This window comes from Zea mays, chromosome 2 (genome assembly GCF_902167145.1).
Source record: "Zea mays cultivar B73 chromosome 2, Zm-B73-REFERENCE-NAM-5.0, whole genome shotgun sequence".
NCBI classification, from domain to species: domain Eukaryota; kingdom Viridiplantae; phylum Streptophyta; class Magnoliopsida; order Poales; family Poaceae; genus Zea; species Zea mays.
Window position 1 is genome coordinate 12,698,066 of NC_050097.1, and position 19,936 is coordinate 12,718,001.

General features: G+C 50.0%; 2 protein-coding genes across 6 annotated transcripts in view; both read left to right on the forward strand.

The window, feature by feature from the left end:
* Positions 1-2,523: 2,523 nt before the first annotated feature.
* Positions 2,524-6,351, forward strand: LOC100101539 (growth-regulating factor 6-like). The gene is given in 5 exon segments (NM_001112555.2): positions 2,524-2,858; positions 2,975-3,189; positions 4,036-4,444; positions 5,559-5,987; positions 6,095-6,351. Coding segments are annotated over 5 exon segments (1,146 nt in total). The 5' UTR covers positions 2,524-2,769; the 3' UTR covers positions 6,099-6,351.
* Positions 6,352-8,452: 2,101 nt separating this feature from the next.
* LOC103645985 (GPCR-type G protein COLD1) overlaps positions 8,453-19,936 on the forward strand; it is a 31,606-nt gene continuing 20,122 nt past the window's right edge. For 4 of the 5 annotated variants that reach the window (XR_002749931.2, XM_035965186.1, XM_020548155.3 and 1 more), the window contains exons 1-4: positions 8,453-8,914; positions 9,003-9,063; positions 9,140-9,335; positions 9,440-9,571. Coding sequence is in view for 2 of the 5 variants with exons in the window: in XM_020548155.3 (XP_020403744.1) it covers positions 9,449-9,571 (123 nt within the window). In the remaining 3 variants the exon portion in view is untranslated. Of the gene's footprint in view, positions 8,915-9,002; positions 9,336-9,439; positions 9,572-19,936 lie in introns of all 5 variants that reach the window. The other variant, XM_035965187.1, reaches the window with a different exon arrangement.

Here is a 19,936-nt window from a genome sequence, read left to right on the forward strand (position 1 = left end):
GTGCTACCACCGTGTTTGAATATGGGCACGTAAAACAACTAGGTGCCGTTTGGTTCACAAATTTGTAACGTAATGGGTAACGAATAACGTTAAATCATGTTTGTTTTAGTCCAACCGTAATCAGATACTACACTAAAAATTGATACCAGCCTATTCAAATTTGTTACCGCCAGTAATCGAACGTAAACCATTACCATTACCATTTGCGTTACATTTCTTGAACCAAACAGCACCTTAACGGAGACATGTATATGTATTTAGGCAATAAGACGTCATATTTAATGATTCTGACGTGCGACTTTGGCTCCCATAGACGGTCGTGCACGATGCATCAAAGAAAGATGTGTATTTTTTGTCGTCCGGGCCATGCGAAAACGTTTGCATTGCGCGGCTACAACGAGGTAAAACGACTGTGCATCTCCTTTTGCATATTCCGTTGGATTAGGGCATGTACAGTGATGTTTAATGTGAAAGCTCTTAAGGTGCTTAAGGGGTGTATTTGCAAAAAAATCTTATAGCCGTCTTTCCGTGAAGAAATATCCCTGTCTCATAAACCAAGTAGTAACAGATGACTCACTTCCTACTGTATGAATTTATTGTCTGTTCTATCGATCTGCTACTGTACAAATGCATTTAATTTTGTATTTATTAATAGACTACATTTATAGACACACCATTGTATAATAGAGTCTCTTAGTTGTCTTTTGTGCTTGAAGAATCGTTTTATTGTCTCTCCACTATACATGCCCTTAGTCTCAGGGTTTCTTTGGATTCCACCTAGTCACTTTAATCCCTAAATATTAAACAAGGCGACTAAAGTATGTTTTCTAAACTTTAATTCTTTAGTAACTAAGTGACTAAACTTGAGCTTTTAATAGATGTGGCTTTCACGGGAAGCGAACCAAAACTGGACCACCTGCATTAATTAAGTGTAGTCTTGTCTTTCTACATAATATTTAATATTCTTTAGCTATTTTTAGTCTCTACAACCAAATATGTTATTCAATTTAATAAGTTTAATTTCTACATATTAGGAGGGTGGCTAAATAAATCGACATGCTCTAGGCTTATCACAACAAGTTTTTTATCATATTCCTTATTTTAAATTTTACAATGTAAATAGTACAGTCTAGATTGTAAAACAATGTTTTGCATGACTATATATACGACCTACTAAGCAAGGTCTAAATGCACAACGGAAAAAAGTAATCCTTTTTATACCGAGTTTTATAGAATTACACTAAAAAATAGCTCTAAGCCATCTCGAGCACTTCACTTTGGAAATAGTGTAAAATAGTGTTGTCTACGGTTCTGCCTCCTCTATTTTACACGATATAGCGGAGAGGCATTTTTCATTTCATTATTTCATATACAAGATGTAGCAATTAATATATACGTAATGCTACGATCCTCTATGTTCCATGTAAACTATTTATCCGTTTAAAATATGTCTAAACTAAATATAATTCCTTCTGTAGTACAACATCTTAGCCAACAAATAATCACGCTCAAGTAAACTATATTAATTATTCCAATATTAAGTAATACAATGTATCAAATAATCCCCATCACACTGCATACAAAAGCGTCGATAGGTGGAGCGAGAAATAAGGGTCTGTTTGGTTGGGCTGTGGCTGTGAAAAAAGCTGTTGTGGGCTGTGAGCTGTGAAAAAAGCTGCTGTGGGCTGTGAACTGCTAAAAAGCTAAAAACCGTTTGGTGGAAACCACTAAAAGTCGCTAAAAATTCTTCCATATATATTTTCACAGTTCCACCTAAAAGCTGCTAAAAGCAGGTCCAGAGGTGCTTTTAGTTTTGCACTACAAGAAAGTCAGCTTTTAGAAAAAGCTGCTTTCCAAATTTAGCCCTTTGGTTTAACTTTTGGCTTTTAGGGGGCAAAAGCCAAAGCCAAAAGCCAAACCAAACACACCGTAAGACGGAGACTCAGGGAGGAAAACAAATACTTATCGTTAATAAACATGACATATGATCTGATGCATAAATTTGTATTTTTATTTTTAACATTGATTTTTTAAAGATTCCCAAAAGATAAACATCAAATTTATCATATAATTCCTCAAATGATACATATAAAATTTGAATACGAATATATTTTTACTTTGTTTATTACTGGGAGTAAATATTGTATAAAAAATATGCAAAATTTATTCTTATTTATAGTAATATGCAAATAATGTATAAATAGTCCATGCTCATAAATTTTTTAGTAGCCCGCAACCCAAGGCGACCGCGAACAGTGCCAAGCCGAGCGGGGGTGTGCATGTTGGAGATGGAGAGAGAGAGAGAGAGCCCGAAAAATATCGCTGATGACTCGACGAGATAGAGGAGGGAGGGAGGGAGGGAGGCGCAGTAGGACAGGGCTGCAGGCAGGTGCTTGTCCTTAGCTGGAACCCTCCCGTGTCGGCCTCATCCCACCGCCCCGCCCTGCCGTCCTGCCCTGCGCGGCTGCGGTCGCCTATAAGGCTAGCCCAGGCCATTTGCCCTTTGCCCCCGTCCGTCCGTCCCTCACCTCACCTCACCTCACCTCGGCCCGCCTCCCTCATCAGGTAGCCGTAGCGAGCAGTATAGCACGCACAGCCGCCGCCCTGCCCTGCCCTGCCCTGCTCGGCGTAGGCACAGGCACAGCCCAGAGCGAGCGAGACAGAGGGAAAGAGACAGAGCCAGCCAGGTAAAAGGCAAAAGCACAGCACATTAAAAGAGAGGCCGGAAGCAGCGGCAGAGCGGAGAGAGAGAGAGAACTAGAAGCATATATGGCGATGCCCTTTGCCTCCCTGTCTCCGGCAGCCGACCACCGCCCCTCCTCCCTCCTCCCCTACTGCCGCGCCGCCCCTCTCTCCGCGTAAGCCACCTCCCTTTCGCCCGTCCGGGAAAAAACCCTCTTCTTCGCTCGGTTTATGCCACCCGGAGCCGTGCTGCAGCCTGCAGGTATCTGATGCCGCGAGCTTTGCCTTGCAGGGTGGGAGAGGACGCCGCCGCGCAGGCGCAACAGCAGCAGCAGCACGCTATGAGCGGCAGGTGGGCAGCGAGGCCGCCGGCGCTCTTCACCGCGGCGCAGTACGAGGAGCTGGAGCACCAGGCGCTTATATACAAGTACCTCGTCGCCGGCGTGCCCGTCCCGCCGGACCTCCTCCTCCCCCTACGCCGAGGCTTCGTCTACCACCAACCCGCCCGTAAGCAAGCACGGCCCCCGCGCCGCCTCCGCACCCCTTCACACTCACACGCACGTTTAACCGCTTTTGCACTGCACAACCCCGGCCGCCCGGCGGCGGCGTCCGTGCCTTGATCTGGTTGTTTACTCGGATCGAGGGATTCAGATGTCCTCTCCGTCCGTTTGTTAATCGGCTCCGGTCATTTCTTAATCTCGTCCTGGATTCGGTCACGAAAAGCTAGAGGTCAAGATTTTGCTCTCGATTACTATATCCTTGCCTCATGTTCTAATGGAGTTTATTTTATTGGTCTGATGTGATTAGATAGGATGCTAGCCAGGCTTGTCTCCGGCCAAAAGCGGCGGTTTAGTTTATTGATGATTGCTTCTTTCCTTGGGGGATTTATTCCTGTCTGGTTGTTGGGAGCCTAACCACGCTCCTATTGCTGCTGCGGTTTACTAACCATCTGCGCCAGTACACCTACTCCATGGACCCCAAAATACAGTTCTTCCAACCATTCCCCCCCTCCATCTGCTTTCTCGCGGGCAAATAAAAACGTGTAGAACGACGGTGTAGTAGGCAGATCTACTCCTTGTGCCGCTACGCTAGCCCGCTACCGAAGATCGGGCCCGTTTCAACCGGTTCGTTGGTCTGAGCGGAGCTAAGATGGGGCGCATTTCATTTTTTGGTCCTTTCGTCTGATTGGAGAAGTGCCCATTCCGGTATCGCTCCCCGGCCTCCAAATACGCACCGACACAGAACGTGTTCGTACGCACGTACACATGGTATGCGCACCGTGCTGCTGGCCATAGCCGTTGACTCACCGGGATTCACTCCTCTCTCGCGTGTGTGTGTGTGGCTTCCTTGCAGTTGGGTACGGGCCCTACTTCGGCAAGAAGGTGGACCCGGAGCCCGGGCGGTGCCGGCGTACGGACGGCAAGAAGTGGCGGTGCTCCAAGGAGGCCGCCCCGGACTCCAAGTACTGCGAGCGCCACATGCACCGCGGCCGCAACCGTTCAAGAAAGCCTGTGGAAGCGCAGCTCGTGCCCCCGCCGCACGCCCAGCAGCAGCAGCAGCAGCAGGCCCCCGCGCCCACCGCTGGCTTCCAGAGCCACCCCATGTACCCATCCATCCTCGCCGGCAACGGCGGCGGCGGCGGCGGGGTAGGTGGTGGTGCTGGTGGCGGTGGCACGTTCGGCCTGGGGCCCACCTCTCAGCTGCACATGGACAGTGCCGCTGCTTACGCGACTGCTGCTGGTGGAGGGAGCAAAGATCTCAGGTGAGCTTCATTATGTTTTCTCTGCAACCTCTGTCACGTATCCCACTGTTTAGTCCTAGCACATGGCGTAGTTAGCTCCCTGATCGGTGTCAGATGGGTCATGGCACCCGCTCGATGGGGGGGTGAATGCATGCTAATCTGTTGTGTGATGCACTGTTCCATCATTGCGCTAGATTGCCTTTTACGCTTTGCATTCAGAGTACTGCAGACGCTAGACAGCAGTGTGGATCAGATCGACTAGCGAGTAGTGCAGCACCAGAAGCACCTTTTATTATCTGCCCCAGTCGTTATCTGAGATCTGTCATCAGGCAAAGTAGTGGTAGCGAAGAACTGAAACATCTCTCTGCCTCTGCACTCGGTACTCTGCCAAAGAAAGTAGAAACACTCACACCTCTGCTTAGCCCCTCTGTGCTCGCTTCGATCTGGTCAATTCTTTCTGGAACCTGTGATTTCTCATCCTGAGAAGATGACGCTTTCTGGTACGCCAGATCGTGATGATGGAACACATCTGGGCTCTACGTTCAGAACTAGTAGTGCCTGCATCTCTATGTTCCTGCTCTGTCGTGTACTAGACATACAACATTTATTATTATTCTTCGGACGGCTGCTGTTTTTTTCTCCTTGCGCAGAACTGCTCACAGAAAACTGGCGTGTGTTTTTTTTCTTTTTTGGCCAGAAACTTCTCATCCGTGTGCCTGGAAGGAACCTAATAAAAAATCTGAAAGTTCTAGTAGCATGATAAATTGATAGTATCCGTTGGCCGTCTCATTTTGCACGCGAAGCTTTTGTGCAGCCGTCGGCACTTTGCAAATTTACAGTGCTTTACCCAATCTCAGTCATTGTAGGGTTACCTGCAGGGCACATGGTCTACGTGTTTGCTTACATGATTGGTCTTCCCACTGTTGTTTGTTGTTTCTCTACCTTTTGTCATGAATGGCCGCATGCTTTTTCAGAGAATTCCTGCTACACAATAGCACAACCAACAATACTACTGTTTCGGCAAAACATGGTTTGCTTGCATGGTGTGGCCAAGAGTTTGTCCTCTTGTTTGCCTCGTTGGTGGGTCATGCATGTTCATCTCTAGACTGACGTGCTCACTTGCTGACATACCTAGGTACTCTGCCTACGGGGTGAAGTCTCTGTCGGACGAGCACAGCCAGCTCTTGTCCGGCGGCGGCGGCATGGACGCGTCAATGGACAACTCGTGGCGCCTGTTGCCGTCCCAAACCGCCGCCACGTTCCAGGCCACAAGCTACCCTCTGTTCGGCGCGCTGAGCGGTCTGGACGAGAGCACCATCGCCTCGCTGCCCAAGACGCAGAGGGAGCCCCTCTCCTTCTTCGGGAGCGACTTCGTGACCCCGAAGCAGGAGAACCAGACGCTGCGCCCCTTCTTCGACGAGTGGCCCAAGTCGAGGGACTCGTGGCCGGAGCTGAACGAGGACAACAGCCTCGGCTCCTCGGCCACCCAGCTCTCCATCTCCATCCCCATGGCGCCCTCCGACTTCAACACCAGCTCCAGATCGCCGAATGGAATACCGTCAAGGTAAAGCCGTCGATCCGTAGGCACACTTGTTTTTTTTTTCTTCTTTTCTTCAGGTTTGAGCCTTTCGTTCTGCGAACCTTCTTCTAAATTCCCGCACGGCCTTGCAGATGAACCTGAGTAACCATGCGGACCCCAACATCTCAGAGCTGACGACTCTTTGCTGCTGGCCTGGCCTCATCGTACCTTGAGGCGTCAAGGAATACTTCATTACCACTAGTATCATGCTCCTGGATTTTCGAACAATATATATATGCTTATGTACCGCTATTTCTCTCATCTTTTACACTTCTTTACCCGTTTGGAATTGTATGTTCTGCGTGGCACGGTTGTTCATTTGACCTTTTTGGATTTGATTGAAAGCTCCGTTTCTTGCTTACTCCAGCGCATCGTGAGCAATGTCCCTGTCTCCGCTGCATGTGAAAGATCTACCGCTGCATGCATCAGTAGTTCAAAGATGTTCAGTGCTGTACGTCTGTACAACACATTACCGTGAACAGCGTGAGTTTTGGAACGAGCCAACAAATAGCTCAGGAGACGTGAAACAAAACTCACCATTCCTCCCTCGCTAAGGGCAGCGCGTGGAGGTAGCTTAAGTTGCACGAGCAAACGTGACATGGCAACCAACTTTTGATCTGCTGCCAGCCAGCCAGCCTGCCTTTGCTTTGTTGCTTGTGGTTATGGGCAAACTCCACCGCCACGCTTCTTTTATTTTTTCTGATGATCGCTCTGACGTGTTGAGGCGGGAGGGAACATGATCCTGATGGGCACCCGTCAGGTCCAAGTCGTGGCCTCGTGGGTGTTTGGAGAAGATAAAGCGTGGCAACGCTGGATCTGCCGCAAAGCTTCCAGAGTTGGTGGAGGAACAGGCTCTAACCCTGGACGTGGGTCCTTGCACGCACTAGTTCGCTGGTCCAGTCCAGGGACAGGGAGCAGAGACGCAAGGCAGAGCCACTGTACTACGACGGCACTGCGGGTGAAGGCGCTTGCCTGGTGCGATTCGCATCACGTGTTGTATCGGGTTCCCTCCTTGTCGCTGACGCCTTTACCCTTTGGGCTTGCATGGACACATGGTTTTCCATGGATGCTTGGGTTCACGGTACCGACGCATGTGAGCGAGCCGGCCTTTGTGGTCTCGCGTCTCCCGGCACGACCGACGGCCAAAGCTGGGACGCGTAGGCTAGGGCGGGCGTGCCAGGTCAGGATCGCGCGAGGCCAGTGGCATGCCTGGTGTTGGCCGGAGTTAGGTCGTCGTCGGACGACTTTTGGTTGGTGCTGAGTGGTGACTACTGGCTAGAAAGCACGAACGGTCCCCCGGTTTGATGGAGCGTGCGATCTATCCATACCATGACATGAGCCATCCATCCATCCAGATTGCTTCGAGCCGCTGCCTTGTGTTGCCTGGGGTTGCTGACGGCACTGGCCGATCGCGCGCGGGGGTGGTCTGGATCTGGTGAAATGATGTCGTAGCGGCCCGTTGGCGACAAGGGAGAAAAGCCAAGCCTGGTTGCGTATCGCGCCATGGAGCAGTCAGCACTCGGCAGTGGTGGTGGTCTCTCCGGTGTACGGACGAACGGTCCCGGCGTTGGACCATATGCAAGTGTCCACGACAACGAGTCCACGTGAAGATCAACGGGCCCGGGCTCAGCTGGCCCACTGACCCTCGGTGAAGGAACACTGATCACGACCACGGGACGGCAGGACCACAAGACTCGTTAGTCATCATGCACGCTGGTTCCATCTTGTTTGGCCCGATCCACCAAATCTCCAACAGAATAGCCGAGCACGGCCCACGATACCCTGCTGAAGCCCGCCTAGGAAAACGCAGAGAAGGCGTACGCACGCAAAAGGCCTTGCAGTGCCACCGGCCGAGAGATGGCAATGGGTAAAAACCCGCCGAATATTACTTGCCCAAATCCATACCCGCGAAGAAAAAATACGCCCGTTACAAAACCCATACCTATGACGGGTATAAAATTTTGCCCAAACCCATACCCATGCGGGTTTTGGGTACCCAACGGGTTTCCCATACCCACTAACATTAACATAAAAAATAATTCATTATGTAAATGACAATCAATACATTAATAAGCTAGCATAAAAGGAACAAGTGATAACTAATTTTAGCCTAAAATTTGTTACATGAAGTTTATTTCAATTAGAACATATTCAATTAATAATATTATGAGACATATTTATAAGAAATGTTGATTTTAAGGCGGGTTTTAAAAACCCATGGGTTTGCGGGTATGGGTAGTGGAAGAACAAACACATGCCCACGTACCCGTTGGGTTTCCATTTAAACCCATTAACAAACCCATGGGTAGAGAAATTGACCCAAACCCATACCCTAATAGAGCAAAAACCCACCGGATTTCGGGTAGCGGGTACCCATTGCCATCTCTACTAGCCATCAGGCCTAAAATCTAGCCCGGCCCACAAACGGCGCATCACCGCCGCCGCGGGGGTGACAGACTTCCCGGTGGGGCCGTGGGGGAGACGCCACCGGCAGAGTCTCGCAGGCGCCTCCCGCAACTCCCACGAGATCCGAGTATCCGACTCGGACGAAACTCTCCTGGCTGGCCACCGTCGCGGCGTCGCGGCAACCGGCTGCGCACAGGGAGGCCGCACAGTGGTTTACGAGGGCGCGGTTGTCGGCTCGTCGCTGGTGGGGCTGGGCTGTGGTTCTGGTTCCTGAACCGGCGGCTGTACAAGGAGTACGAGGAGCGGCGGTTGCTGGTGCAGGTCCTCTTCGGCCTCGTCTTCGCCTTCTCCTGCAACCTCTTCGAGCTCGTTCTCTTCGAGATCCTCCCCTTCCTGTCCAAGCATGCACGCCTTCCTCACCTGGCACCTCGACTTCTTCTGCCTCCTACTACTCCTCGTCTTCGTACTCCTCTACTATTACTGCTATCTTCTGCTCCGTAACTCAGGTCACGATCGCCAATCAATCTCGCATTGCTTCATTTCTCTCTCCCTCTGTGCGGCTGTCATGCTCGGCTCATCGGTTGTTGACTGCAGGGGTGAGGAGGGAGCGGGCGTGGCTCGGCGATTCACTTCCCCATGCCTTCATCGGAGAAGGGTTTGTTGACGGTGCAAACGTACTAAGTAGGCTTAGGATATTGGTCTCAGTCTCTCAGACTTGTTCCTTTTTGCAGGCAAGCCAATTGTTTGTTGCTCAATCCATACCTAGTTGTGTCATAGTGTTTGACATCATGTGCGTCGTGCAGTTTTTTTTACGATGTCGCAGTTGTTGGTCAGTAGGATTGGGGTGATTGGAGTGAGTGTCATGGCTGTTCTTTCTGGTTTTGGTGCCGTCAATATGCCATACAGTTATCTGTCGCTCTTCATAAGGTTTGGAGCTTATCTCATCAATACTGCATTTTCACTTCTCACGACTAACTTTGATCTACATCTTTACGATGTTATACTGTCATTTTAACTATCATGATTTACAGGGAAACTCGATGCAACAGACATCAAAACCTTGGAACGGCAGTTATTGCAATCCATGGAGACATGTACTGCTAAGAAGAAGAAAATTATTTTGTCCCAGATGGAGATGGGAGAGTATTCAAGTATCAGAGGAGGTACTTGCTTTACTAGTCCCTGCCTTATGTTTCGTAGAAAACAATCCTATCTTCGCATTGGTTTAACATGGAAAAATACTAGGTGAAAAATATTAAAACTCAAAAGATTTAACTACATGATATTGCCATCTTTTGTTATGTGGTCATGTATTGGAATCGAAGGGGTACCTGATTGTTCCATCTAACAAGCAATGTAATACTACCTCCGTTCACAAATATATGACGCTGATTTTTTAAAAAAAACTTTGACCACAAATATAAAATTTTAAGTCACACACAAACTAGCTTAAGTGATAAAATAAATCACAACAAAATAAATGATAACTCATGTTTTAAATAAGATGATTAGTTAAAGTTTTTTTAAAAAATCAACGACGTCATATATTTATGAACAAACGAATTAAGTCACAACAGTGGGGTTGCAACTTGCAAGTGACATTTTTTTATGGTTTGATGCATACCATGCATGAGCGAATAAAGGACATTTACTTGCAGAAGCTAAAGGCCAGATCGTTTCTGAAACGTATAGTGGGAACAGTCGTTCGATCTGTGGCTCTGTGCAGGAAGATCAAACTGAGCAGGGTATACTTGTATCCTTGTTGTTGGAATGTGAACCCCAAACCCTAGAGTAGGGTTGGACAGTGTATTAATAGACCAGATAACTGGGCCAAGCCCATTACAAGAGACGGGTATTTCCCATTACAAGAGACGGGTATTTAACACCCCCCGCAGTCACAACTCTATCCTGTACAGATGTTGAGACTGGATCGAAAGTCTAAAAATACACTCGACGGTAACCCCTTTGTGAAAATGTCGGCGAACTGCAGCGTGGTGGGGACGCTGAGAACCCGAACGTCACCGGCAGCGACACGCTCGCGGACGAAATGCAGGTCGATCTCCACGTGCTTCGTGCGCTGATGCTGCACGGGGTTGGTGGAGAGGTAGACCGCGCTGACGTTGTCGCAGTAGACGAGGGTGGCGCGCTGGAGGGGACTGTGGAGCTCGTGGAGGAGCTGGCGCAGCCAAGAGGCCTCGGCCACGCCGTTGGCCACGGCACGGTACTCGGCCTCAGCGCTGGAGCGAGAGACGACGGGCTGCCTCTTGGCGGCCCAAGAGACGAGGTTGGCGCCCAGGAAGACGGCGTAGCCGGAGGTGGACCGGCGCGTGTCGGGACAGCCAGCCCAGTCAGCGTCGGTGTAGACCACGAGCTCCGACGTCGGGGATGGCCGGAGTAGGAGGCCGTAGTCGAGGGAGCCGCGGAGGTAGCGTAGAATCCGCTTGAGCGCAGTGAGATGGGGCTCCCGCGGAGTGTGCATATGCAGGCACACCTGCTGGACGGCGTAGGCGACGTCGGGCCTGGAGAACGTGAGGTACTGGAGCGCGCCGGTGAGGCTCCGGTATGACGTCGCGTCGGCGACCGGAGGCCCGTCGTCCTCAGAGAGCTTCGCCTGAGTGTCGACGGGCGTGGAGCAGGGCTTGCAGTCAGACATGCCAGCCCGCTCCAGGATGTCGATGGCGTACTGGCGCTGGTGGAGGAAGAGACCCTGAGGCCGACGTTCGGCGGTGATGCCGAGGAAGTGGTGGAGGGGCCCCAGGTCCTTCATCGCGAACTCCCGCTGAAGGGCGACGATCGTTCGGTGAAGGAGGTCGGCGGTGGATGCTGTGAGCACAATGTCGTCGACGTAGAGCAGGAGGTAGACGGTGTCATCGCCGCGCCGGTAGATGAACAGGGACGTGTCCGACTTGGCCTCGACGAAGCCGACGGAGGCCAGGTAGGAGGCGAAGCGGCTGTACCAAGCCCGTGGCGCCTGCTTGAGGCCGTACAGGGATCGGTTCAGCCGGCAAACCAGGTCCGGACGGTCAGCGTCGACGAAGCCGGTGGGCTGGCTGCAGTAGACAGTCTCCGTCAGAGTGCCATGGAGGAAGGCATTCTTGACATCGAGCTGATGGATCGCCCAGTCGCGGGAGAGGGCGAGGGAGAGGACGGCGCGAACAGTGGCGAACTTGACGACAGGGCTGAAGGTCTCGTCGTAGTCCACTCCGGGGCGCTGGGTGAAGCCCCGAAGGACCCAACGGGCCTTGTAAGCGGTCGAGGGAGCCGTCCGAGGTCAGCTTGTGGCGAAATAGCCACTTGCCGGTGATCACGTTGGTGCCTGGTGGACGCGGCACCAGGTCCCAAGTGTGGTTGGCCAGGAGGGCCGCGTACTCCTCCTCCATAGCGCGACGCCAGTGTGGGTCGGCGAGGGCAGTGCGAACGGAGGAGGGTACCGGGGAAGCGTCGGATGGAGTGCTGGTCGTAGTGGCTGCCAGGATGAGCCGGTCGACGGGGCGGAGAACGCCAGCAGCGCGTCGAGTCACCATCGGGTGGACGTGCCCGGGGTCGCGATGGATGGCGACCGGGTGGTATACGGATGACTCGGAGTTAGCCACCGGAACGTCGGGAGCGGCTGGAGGGGCCGGCTCACGGCGGTGATAGACGACGGCGGGGTCGGCGAATCGGGCCGCGCTCGTCGACGGGCCCGCGTCGGGGGGCGCCGAGGTAGTGGCGTGGCCGCGGCGATGGTAGACGAGGGCGGGGTTGGCGAATCGAGCCGGAGTCGACGGGGTCGCGCGTGGCGCAGGCAGGATCGTCGGGGCCGCGCGTGGCGCAGGCGGGGTCGACGGGGCCGCGCGTGGCGCAGGCAGGACCGACGGGGCCGCGCGTGGCGCAGGCATGATCGTCGTGGCCGCGCGTGGCGCAGGCGGGGTCGATGGGGCCACGCGTGGCGCGGAAACGGGCGCGAGCTGTGGCGTCGTGGCTGCACGAGGAGCAGGTAACGGCGCAAGACGGGGCACCGGGTGTGGGGGTGGAACCGGGTCAGACTCGAGGAGGGAGTCAAGATCGGTGGGTGGGGTGGAGCCAGCAAGGGGAAACACATCTTCGTCGAAGACGACGTGACGAGAGATGATGATGCGGTGGGAGGTGAGGTCCAGGCACCGATACCCCTTGTGGTCCGGGGAGTAGCCGAGGAAGAGGCAACGGGTGGAGCGAGGAGAAAGTTTGTTAGGGGCGGTAGCGGAAATGTTAGGGTAGCAGGCACAGCCGAACACGCGCAGGTGGTGGTAGGAAGGGGATGTGCCGTATAGGGCGAAGTGAGGTGTAGGGTGGCTCACCGCCTTCGAGGGAAGACGGTTGAGGAGATGCGTGGCGGTATGAAGGGCCTCTGCCCAGTAGGTGGCAGGGAGAGACGCCTGAAAGAGGAGGCAGCGGATCATGTTGGTGGTGGTGCGAATTGAAAGGGAATTAGGCTTACACCTAGTTCCTAAATAATTTTGGTGGTTGAATTGCCCAACACAAATAATTGGACTAACTAGTTTGCCCAAGTGTATAGATTACACAGGTGTAAAAGGTTCACACTCAGCCAATAAAAAGACCAAGTGTTGGATTCAATAAAGGAGCAAAGGGGCAACCGAGGGCACCCCTGGTCTGGCGCACCGGACTGTCCGGTGTGCCACCGGACAGTGAACAGTACCTGTCCGGTGTACCAGGGGACTCAGACTCAAACTCTTCACTCTCGGGATTTCTCGGAAGCCGGCGCGCTATAATTCACCGGACTGTCCGGTGTGCACCGGACATGTCCGGTGCTCCAAGGAAGCGCGGTCTCCGGAACTCGCCAGCCTCGGGTTCGCGTGGCAGCCGCTCCGCTAAAATTCACCGGACTGTCCGGTGTGCACCGGACTGTCCGGTGTACCAGCGGAGCAACGGCTCCCTGCGGCGCCAACGGCTCCCTGCGGTGCATTTAATGCGCGCGCAGCGCGCGCAGACGTCAGACTTGCCCATGCCGGTGCACCGGACATCAAACAGTACATGTCCGGTGTGCACCGGACACCCAGGCGGGCCCACAAGTCAGAAGCTCCAACGGTCAGAATCCAACGGCAGTGATGACGTGGCAGGGGCACCGGACTGTCCGGTGCGCCATCGAGCAGAAGCCTCCAGCCAACGGTCATGTTTGGTGGTTGGGGCTATAAATACCCCAACCACCCCACCATTCATTGCATCCAAGTTTTCCACTTCTCAACTACTACAAGAGCTCTAGCATTCAATTCTAGACACACTAAAGAGATCAAATCCTCTCCAATTCCACACAAAGCCCTAGTGACTAGTGAGAGTGATTTGCCGTGTTCATTTGAGCTTTTGCGCTTGGATTGCTTCTTTTCTTTCTCACTTGTTCTTGAGATCACAACTCCATTGTAATCAAGGCAAGAGGCACCAATTGTGTGGTGGCCCTTGCGGGGAAGTTTTGTTCCCGGCTTTGATTTGAGAAGAGAAGCTCACTCGGTCCGAGGGACCGTTTGAGAGAGGGAAGGGTTGAAAGAGACCCGGCCTTTGTGGCCTCCTCAACGGGGAGTAGGTTTGCAAGAACCGAACCTCGGTAAAACAAATCTCCGTGTCTCATTTGCTTATTCGCTTAGGATTTGTTTTGCGCCCTCTCTCGCGGACTCGTTTATATTTCTAACGCTAACCCGGCTTGTAGTTGTGTTTATATTTGTAAATTTCAGTTTCGCCCTATTCACCCCCCCTCTAGGCGACTATCAATTGGTATCAGAGCCCGGTGCTTCATTAGAGCCTAACCGCTCGAAGTGATGTCGGGAGATCACGCCAAGAAGGAGATGGAGACCGGCGAAAAGCCCACTACAAGCCACGGGAGCACTTCATCGGAAGAGTCCCGCACCAAAAGGAGGGAGAAGAAGAAGAGCTCCTCCAACAAAGGGAAGGAGAAGAAATCTTCTTCTCATCACAAAGAGAAGAAGGAAAAATCTTCTTCCCACAAGCCGCATCGGAAAGGCGACAAGCACAAGAGGATGAGGAAGGTGGTCTACTACGAGACCGACACTTCATCAACATCGACCTCCGACTCCGATGCGCCCTCCGTCACTTCTAAGCGCCAAGAGCGCAAGAAGTATAGTAAGATCCCCCTACGCTACCCTCGCATTTCCAAACATACACCTTTACTTTCCGTCCCACTAGGCAAACCACCAACTTTTGATGGTGAAGATTACGCTAGGTGGAGCGATTTAATGCGATTTCATCTAATCTCGCTCCACAAAAGCATATGGGATGTTGTTGAGTTTGGTGCGCAGGTACCATCCGTAGGGGATGAGAACTATGATGAGGATGAGTTAGCCCAAATCGAGCACTTCAACTCACAAGCCACAACAATTCTCCTCGCCTCACTAAGTAAAGAGGAATATAACAAAGTACAAGGGTTGAAGAACGCCAAGGAGGTTTGGGATGTACTCAAAACCGCGCACGAGGGAGATGAGCTCACCAAGATCACCAAGCGGGAAACGATCGAGGGGGAGCTCGGTCGGTTCCGGCTTAACAAAGGGGAGGAGCCACAACACATGTACAACCGGCTCAAGACTTTGGTAAACCAAGTGCGCAACCTCGGGAGCAAGAAGTGGGACGACCACGAAGTGGTAAATGTTATTTTAAGATCTCTCATTTTTCTAAATCTCACTCAAGTTCAATTGATTCGTGGTAATCCTAGATATACTAAAATGACCCCCGAGGAAGTTATCGGGCATTTTGTAAGTTTTGAGTGCATGATAGAAGGCTCGAGGAAAATCAACGAGCTTGGCGACCCATCCGAAGCTCAACCCGTTGCATTCAAGGCGACGGAAGAAAAGAAGGAGGAGTCTACACCAATTCGACAACCAATAGACGCCTCCAAGCTTGACAATGAGGAGATGGCGCTCGTCATCAAGAGCTTCCGCCAAATCCTCAAACAAAGGAGGGGGAAAGACTACAAGTCCCGCTCCAAGAAGGTTTGCTACAAATGTGGTAAGCCCGGTCATTTTATTGCTAAATGTCCTATGTCTAGTGACAGTGACCGAGGCGACGACAAGAAGGGGAGAAGAAAGGAGAAGAAGAGGTACTACAGGAAGAAGGGCGGCGATGCCCATGTTTGTCGCGAGTGGGACTCCAACGAGAGCTCAAGCGACTCCTCCGACGACGAGGACGCCGCCAACATCGCCGTCACCAAGGGACTTCTCTTCCCCAACGTCGGCCACAAGTGCCTCATGGCAAAGGACGGCAAAAAGAAGAAGGTTAAATCCAACTCCTCCACTAAATATGAATCGTCTAGTGATGATAATGCCAGTGATGAGGAGGATAATTTGCGTATTCTCTTTGCCAATCTTAACATGGAGCAAAAAGAAAAACTAAATGAATTGATTAGTGCTATTCATGAAAAGGATGACCTTTTGGACTCCCAAGAGGATTGTCTAATTAAAGAAAACAAGAAACATGTTAAGGTTAAAAAGGCTTATGCTCTAGAAGTAGAAAAATGTGAAAAATTGTCTAGTGAGCTAAGCACTTGCCGTGAGATGATTGACAACCTTAGAAATGAAAATGCTATTTTAAATGCTAAGGTTGATTCACATGTTTGTAATGTTTCAATTCCCAATCTTAGAGATGATAACATTGACTTGCTTGCTAAGATTGATGAATTGAATGCATCTCTTGCTAGGCTTAGATTAGAGAATGAAAATTTAATTGCTAAGGCTAAAGATTTTGATGTTTGCAATGCTACTATTTCCGACCTTAGAACTAAGAATGAAATGTTGCATGCTAAGGTTGTAGAACTTAAATCTTGCAAACCCTCTACATCTAATGTTGAGCATGTTTCTATTTGCACTAGATGTAGAGATATTGATGTTAATGCTATTCTTGATCATATGGCTTTAATTAAACAACAAAATGATCATATAGCAAAATTAGATGCTAAAATTGCCGAGCACAACCTAGAAAATGAGAAATTTAAATTTGCTCGTAGCATGCTTTATAATGGGAGACGCCCTGGCATTAAGGATGGCATTGGCTTCCAAAGGGGAGACAATGTCAAACTTAATGCTCCTCCAAAGAACTTATCTAACTTTGTTAAGGGCAAGGCTCCCATGCCTCAGGATAACGAGGGTTACATTTTGTACCCTGCCGGCTATCCTGAGAGCAAAATTAGAAAGATTCATTCTAGGAAGTCTCACTCTGGCCCTAATCATGCTTATATGTATAAGGGTGAGACATCTAGCTCTAGGCAACCAACCCATGCTAAGTTGCCTAAGAAGAAAATTCCTAATGCATCAAATGATCATGCCATTTCATTTAAAACTTTTGATGCATCTTATGTGCTTACTAGCAAATCCGGCAAGGTAGTTGCCAAATTTGTTGGGGGCAAACACAAGGGTTCCAAGACTTGTGTTTGGGTACCCAAAGTTCTTGTGTCTAATGCCAAAGGACCCAAAACCGTTTGGGTACCTAAAGTCAAGAACTAAAATTGTTTTGTAGGTTTATGCATCCGGGGGCTCAAGTTGGATACTCGACAGCGGGTGCACAAACCATATGACTGGGGAGAAAAGAATGTTCTCCTCATATGAGAAAAACCAAGATCCCCAACGAGCTATCACATTCGGGGATGGAAATCAAGGTTTGGTCAAAGGACTTGGTAAAATTGCTATATCTCCTGACCATTCTATTTCCAATGTTTTTCTTGTTGATTCCTTAGATTACAACTTGCTTTCTGTTTCCCAATTATGTCAAATGGGCTACAACTGTCTATTCACTGATGTAGGTGTCACTGTCTTTAGAAGAAGTGATGATTCAATAGCATTTAAGGGAGTGTTAGAGGGTCAGCTATACTTGGTAGATTTTGATAGAGCTGAACTCGACACTTGCTTAATTGCTAAGACTAACATGGGTTGGTTCTGGCATCGCCGACTAGCCCATGTTGGGATGAAGAATCTTCATAAGCTTCTAAAGGGAGAGCACATTTTAGGATTAACAAATGTTCATTTTGAGAAAGACAGGATTTGTAGCGCATGCCAGGCGGGGAAGCAAGTTGGAGTCCATCATCCACACAAGAACATCATGACGACCGACAGGCCGCTTGAGCTACTCCACATGGATCTATTCGGCCCGATTGCCTACATAAGCATCGGCGAGAGTAAGTATTGTCTTGTAATAGTGGATGATTATTCTCGCTTCACTTGGGTATTCTTTTTACAGGAAAAATCTCAAACCCAAGAGACTTTAAAGGGATTCTTGAGACGAGCTCAAAATGAGTTCGGCTTAAGGATCAAGAAAATAAGAAGCGACAATGGGACGAAGTTCAAGAACTCTCAAATTGAAGGCTTCCTTGAGGAAGAGGGCATCAAGCATGAGTTCTCTTCTCCCTACACACCTCAACAAAATGGTGTAGTGGAGAGGAAGAATCGAACTCTATTGGACATGGCAAGAACCATGCTTGATGAGTACAAGACACCGGACCGGTTTTGGGTCGAAGCAGTCAACACCGCCTGCTACGCCATCAACCGGTTATATCTTCACCGAATCCTCAAGAAGACATCCTACGAACTCCTAACCGGTAAAAAGCCCAACATTTCATATTTTAGAGTTTTCGGTAGCAAATGCTTTATTCTTGTTAAAAGAGGTAGAAAATCTAAATTTGCTCCTAAAACTGTAGAAGGTTTTTTACTTGGTTATGACTCAAACACAAGGGCATATAGGGTCTTTAACAAGTCCACTGGACTAGTTGAAGTCTCATGTGACGTTGTGTTTGATGAAACTAACGGCTCTCAAGTAGAGCAAGTTGATCTTGATGAGATAGGTAATGAAGAGGCTCCATGCATCGCGCTAAGGAACATGTCCATTGGGGATGTGTGTCCTAAGGAATCCGAAGAGCCTCCAAATGCACAAGATCAGCCATCCTCCTCCATGCAAGCATCTCCACCAACTCAAAATGAGGAAGAGGCTCAAGTTGATGAAGGGCAAAATCAGGAAGATGAGCCACCTCAAGATGATAGCAATGATCAAGGGGGAGATGCAATTGATCAAGAAAAGGAAGATGAGGACGAACCAAGGCCGCCACACCCAAGAGTCCACCAAGCAATCCAACGAGATCACCCCGTCGACACCATCCTCGGCGATATTCATAAGGGGGTAACTACTCGATCTCGGGTTGCTCATTTTTGTGAACATTACTCTTTTGTTTCCTCTATTGAGCCACACAGGGTAGAGGAAGCTCTCCAAGATTCGGATTGGGTGGTGGCGATGCAAGAGGAGCTCAACAACTTCACTAGAAATGAGGTATGGCATTTAGTTCCACGTCCTAATCAAAATGTTGTAGGAACCAAATGGGTCTTCCGCAACAAGCAAGATGAGCATGGTGTGGTGACAAGGAACAAAGCTCGACTTGTGGCCAAGGGATACTCCCAAGTTGAAGGTTTGGATTTCGGTGAAACCTATGCACCCGTAGCTAGGCTTGAGTCAATTCGCATATTATTAGCCTATGCTACTTACCATGGCTTTAAGCTTTATCAAATGGACGTGAAAAGTGCCTTCCTAAATGGACCGATCAAGGAAGAGGTCTATGTTGAGCAACCTCCCGGCTTTGAAGACAGTAAGTACCCTAACCATGTTTATAGGCTCTCTAAGGCGCTTTATGGGCTCAAGCAAGCCCCAAGAGCATGGTATGAATGCCTAAGAGATTTCCTTATTGCTAATGACTTCAAAGTCGGCAAGGCCGATCCTACACTCTTTACTAAAACTCTTGAAAATGACTTGTTTGTATGCCAAATTTATGTTGATGATATTATATTTGGGTCTACTAACGAGTCTACATGTGAAGAGTTTAGTAGGATCATGACACAGAAATTCGAGATGTCGATGATGGGGGAGTTGAAGTATTTTCTAGGATTCCAAGTCAAGCAACTCCAAGAGGGCACCTTCATTAGCCAAACGAAGTACACTCAAGACATTCTAACCAAGTTTGGGATGAAGGATGCCAAACCCATCAAGACACCCATGGGAACCAATGGGCATCTCGACCTCGACACGGGAGGTAAGTCCGTGGATCAAAAGGTATACCGGTCGATGATTGGTTCATTGCTTTATTTATGTGCATCTCGACCGGACATTATGCTTTCCGTTTGCATGTGTGCAAGATTCCAATCCGACCCTAAGGAATCCCACCTTACGACCGTAAAACGAATCTTGAGATATTTGGCTTACACACCTAAGTTTGGGCTTTGGTACCCTCGGGGATCCACATTTGATTTGATTGGTTATTCGGATGCCGATTGGGCGGGGTGCAAAATTAATAGGAAGAGCACATCGGGGACTTGCCAGTTCTTGGGAAGATCCTTGGTGTCTTGGGCTTCAAAGAAGCAAAATTCGGTCGCTCTTTCCACCGCCGAAGCCGAGTACATTGCCGCAGGTCATTGTTGCGCGCAATTGCTATGGATGAGGCAAACCCTGCGGGACTATGGTTACAAATTAACCAAAGTCCCTTTGCTATGTGATAATGAGAGTGCAATCAAAATGGCCGA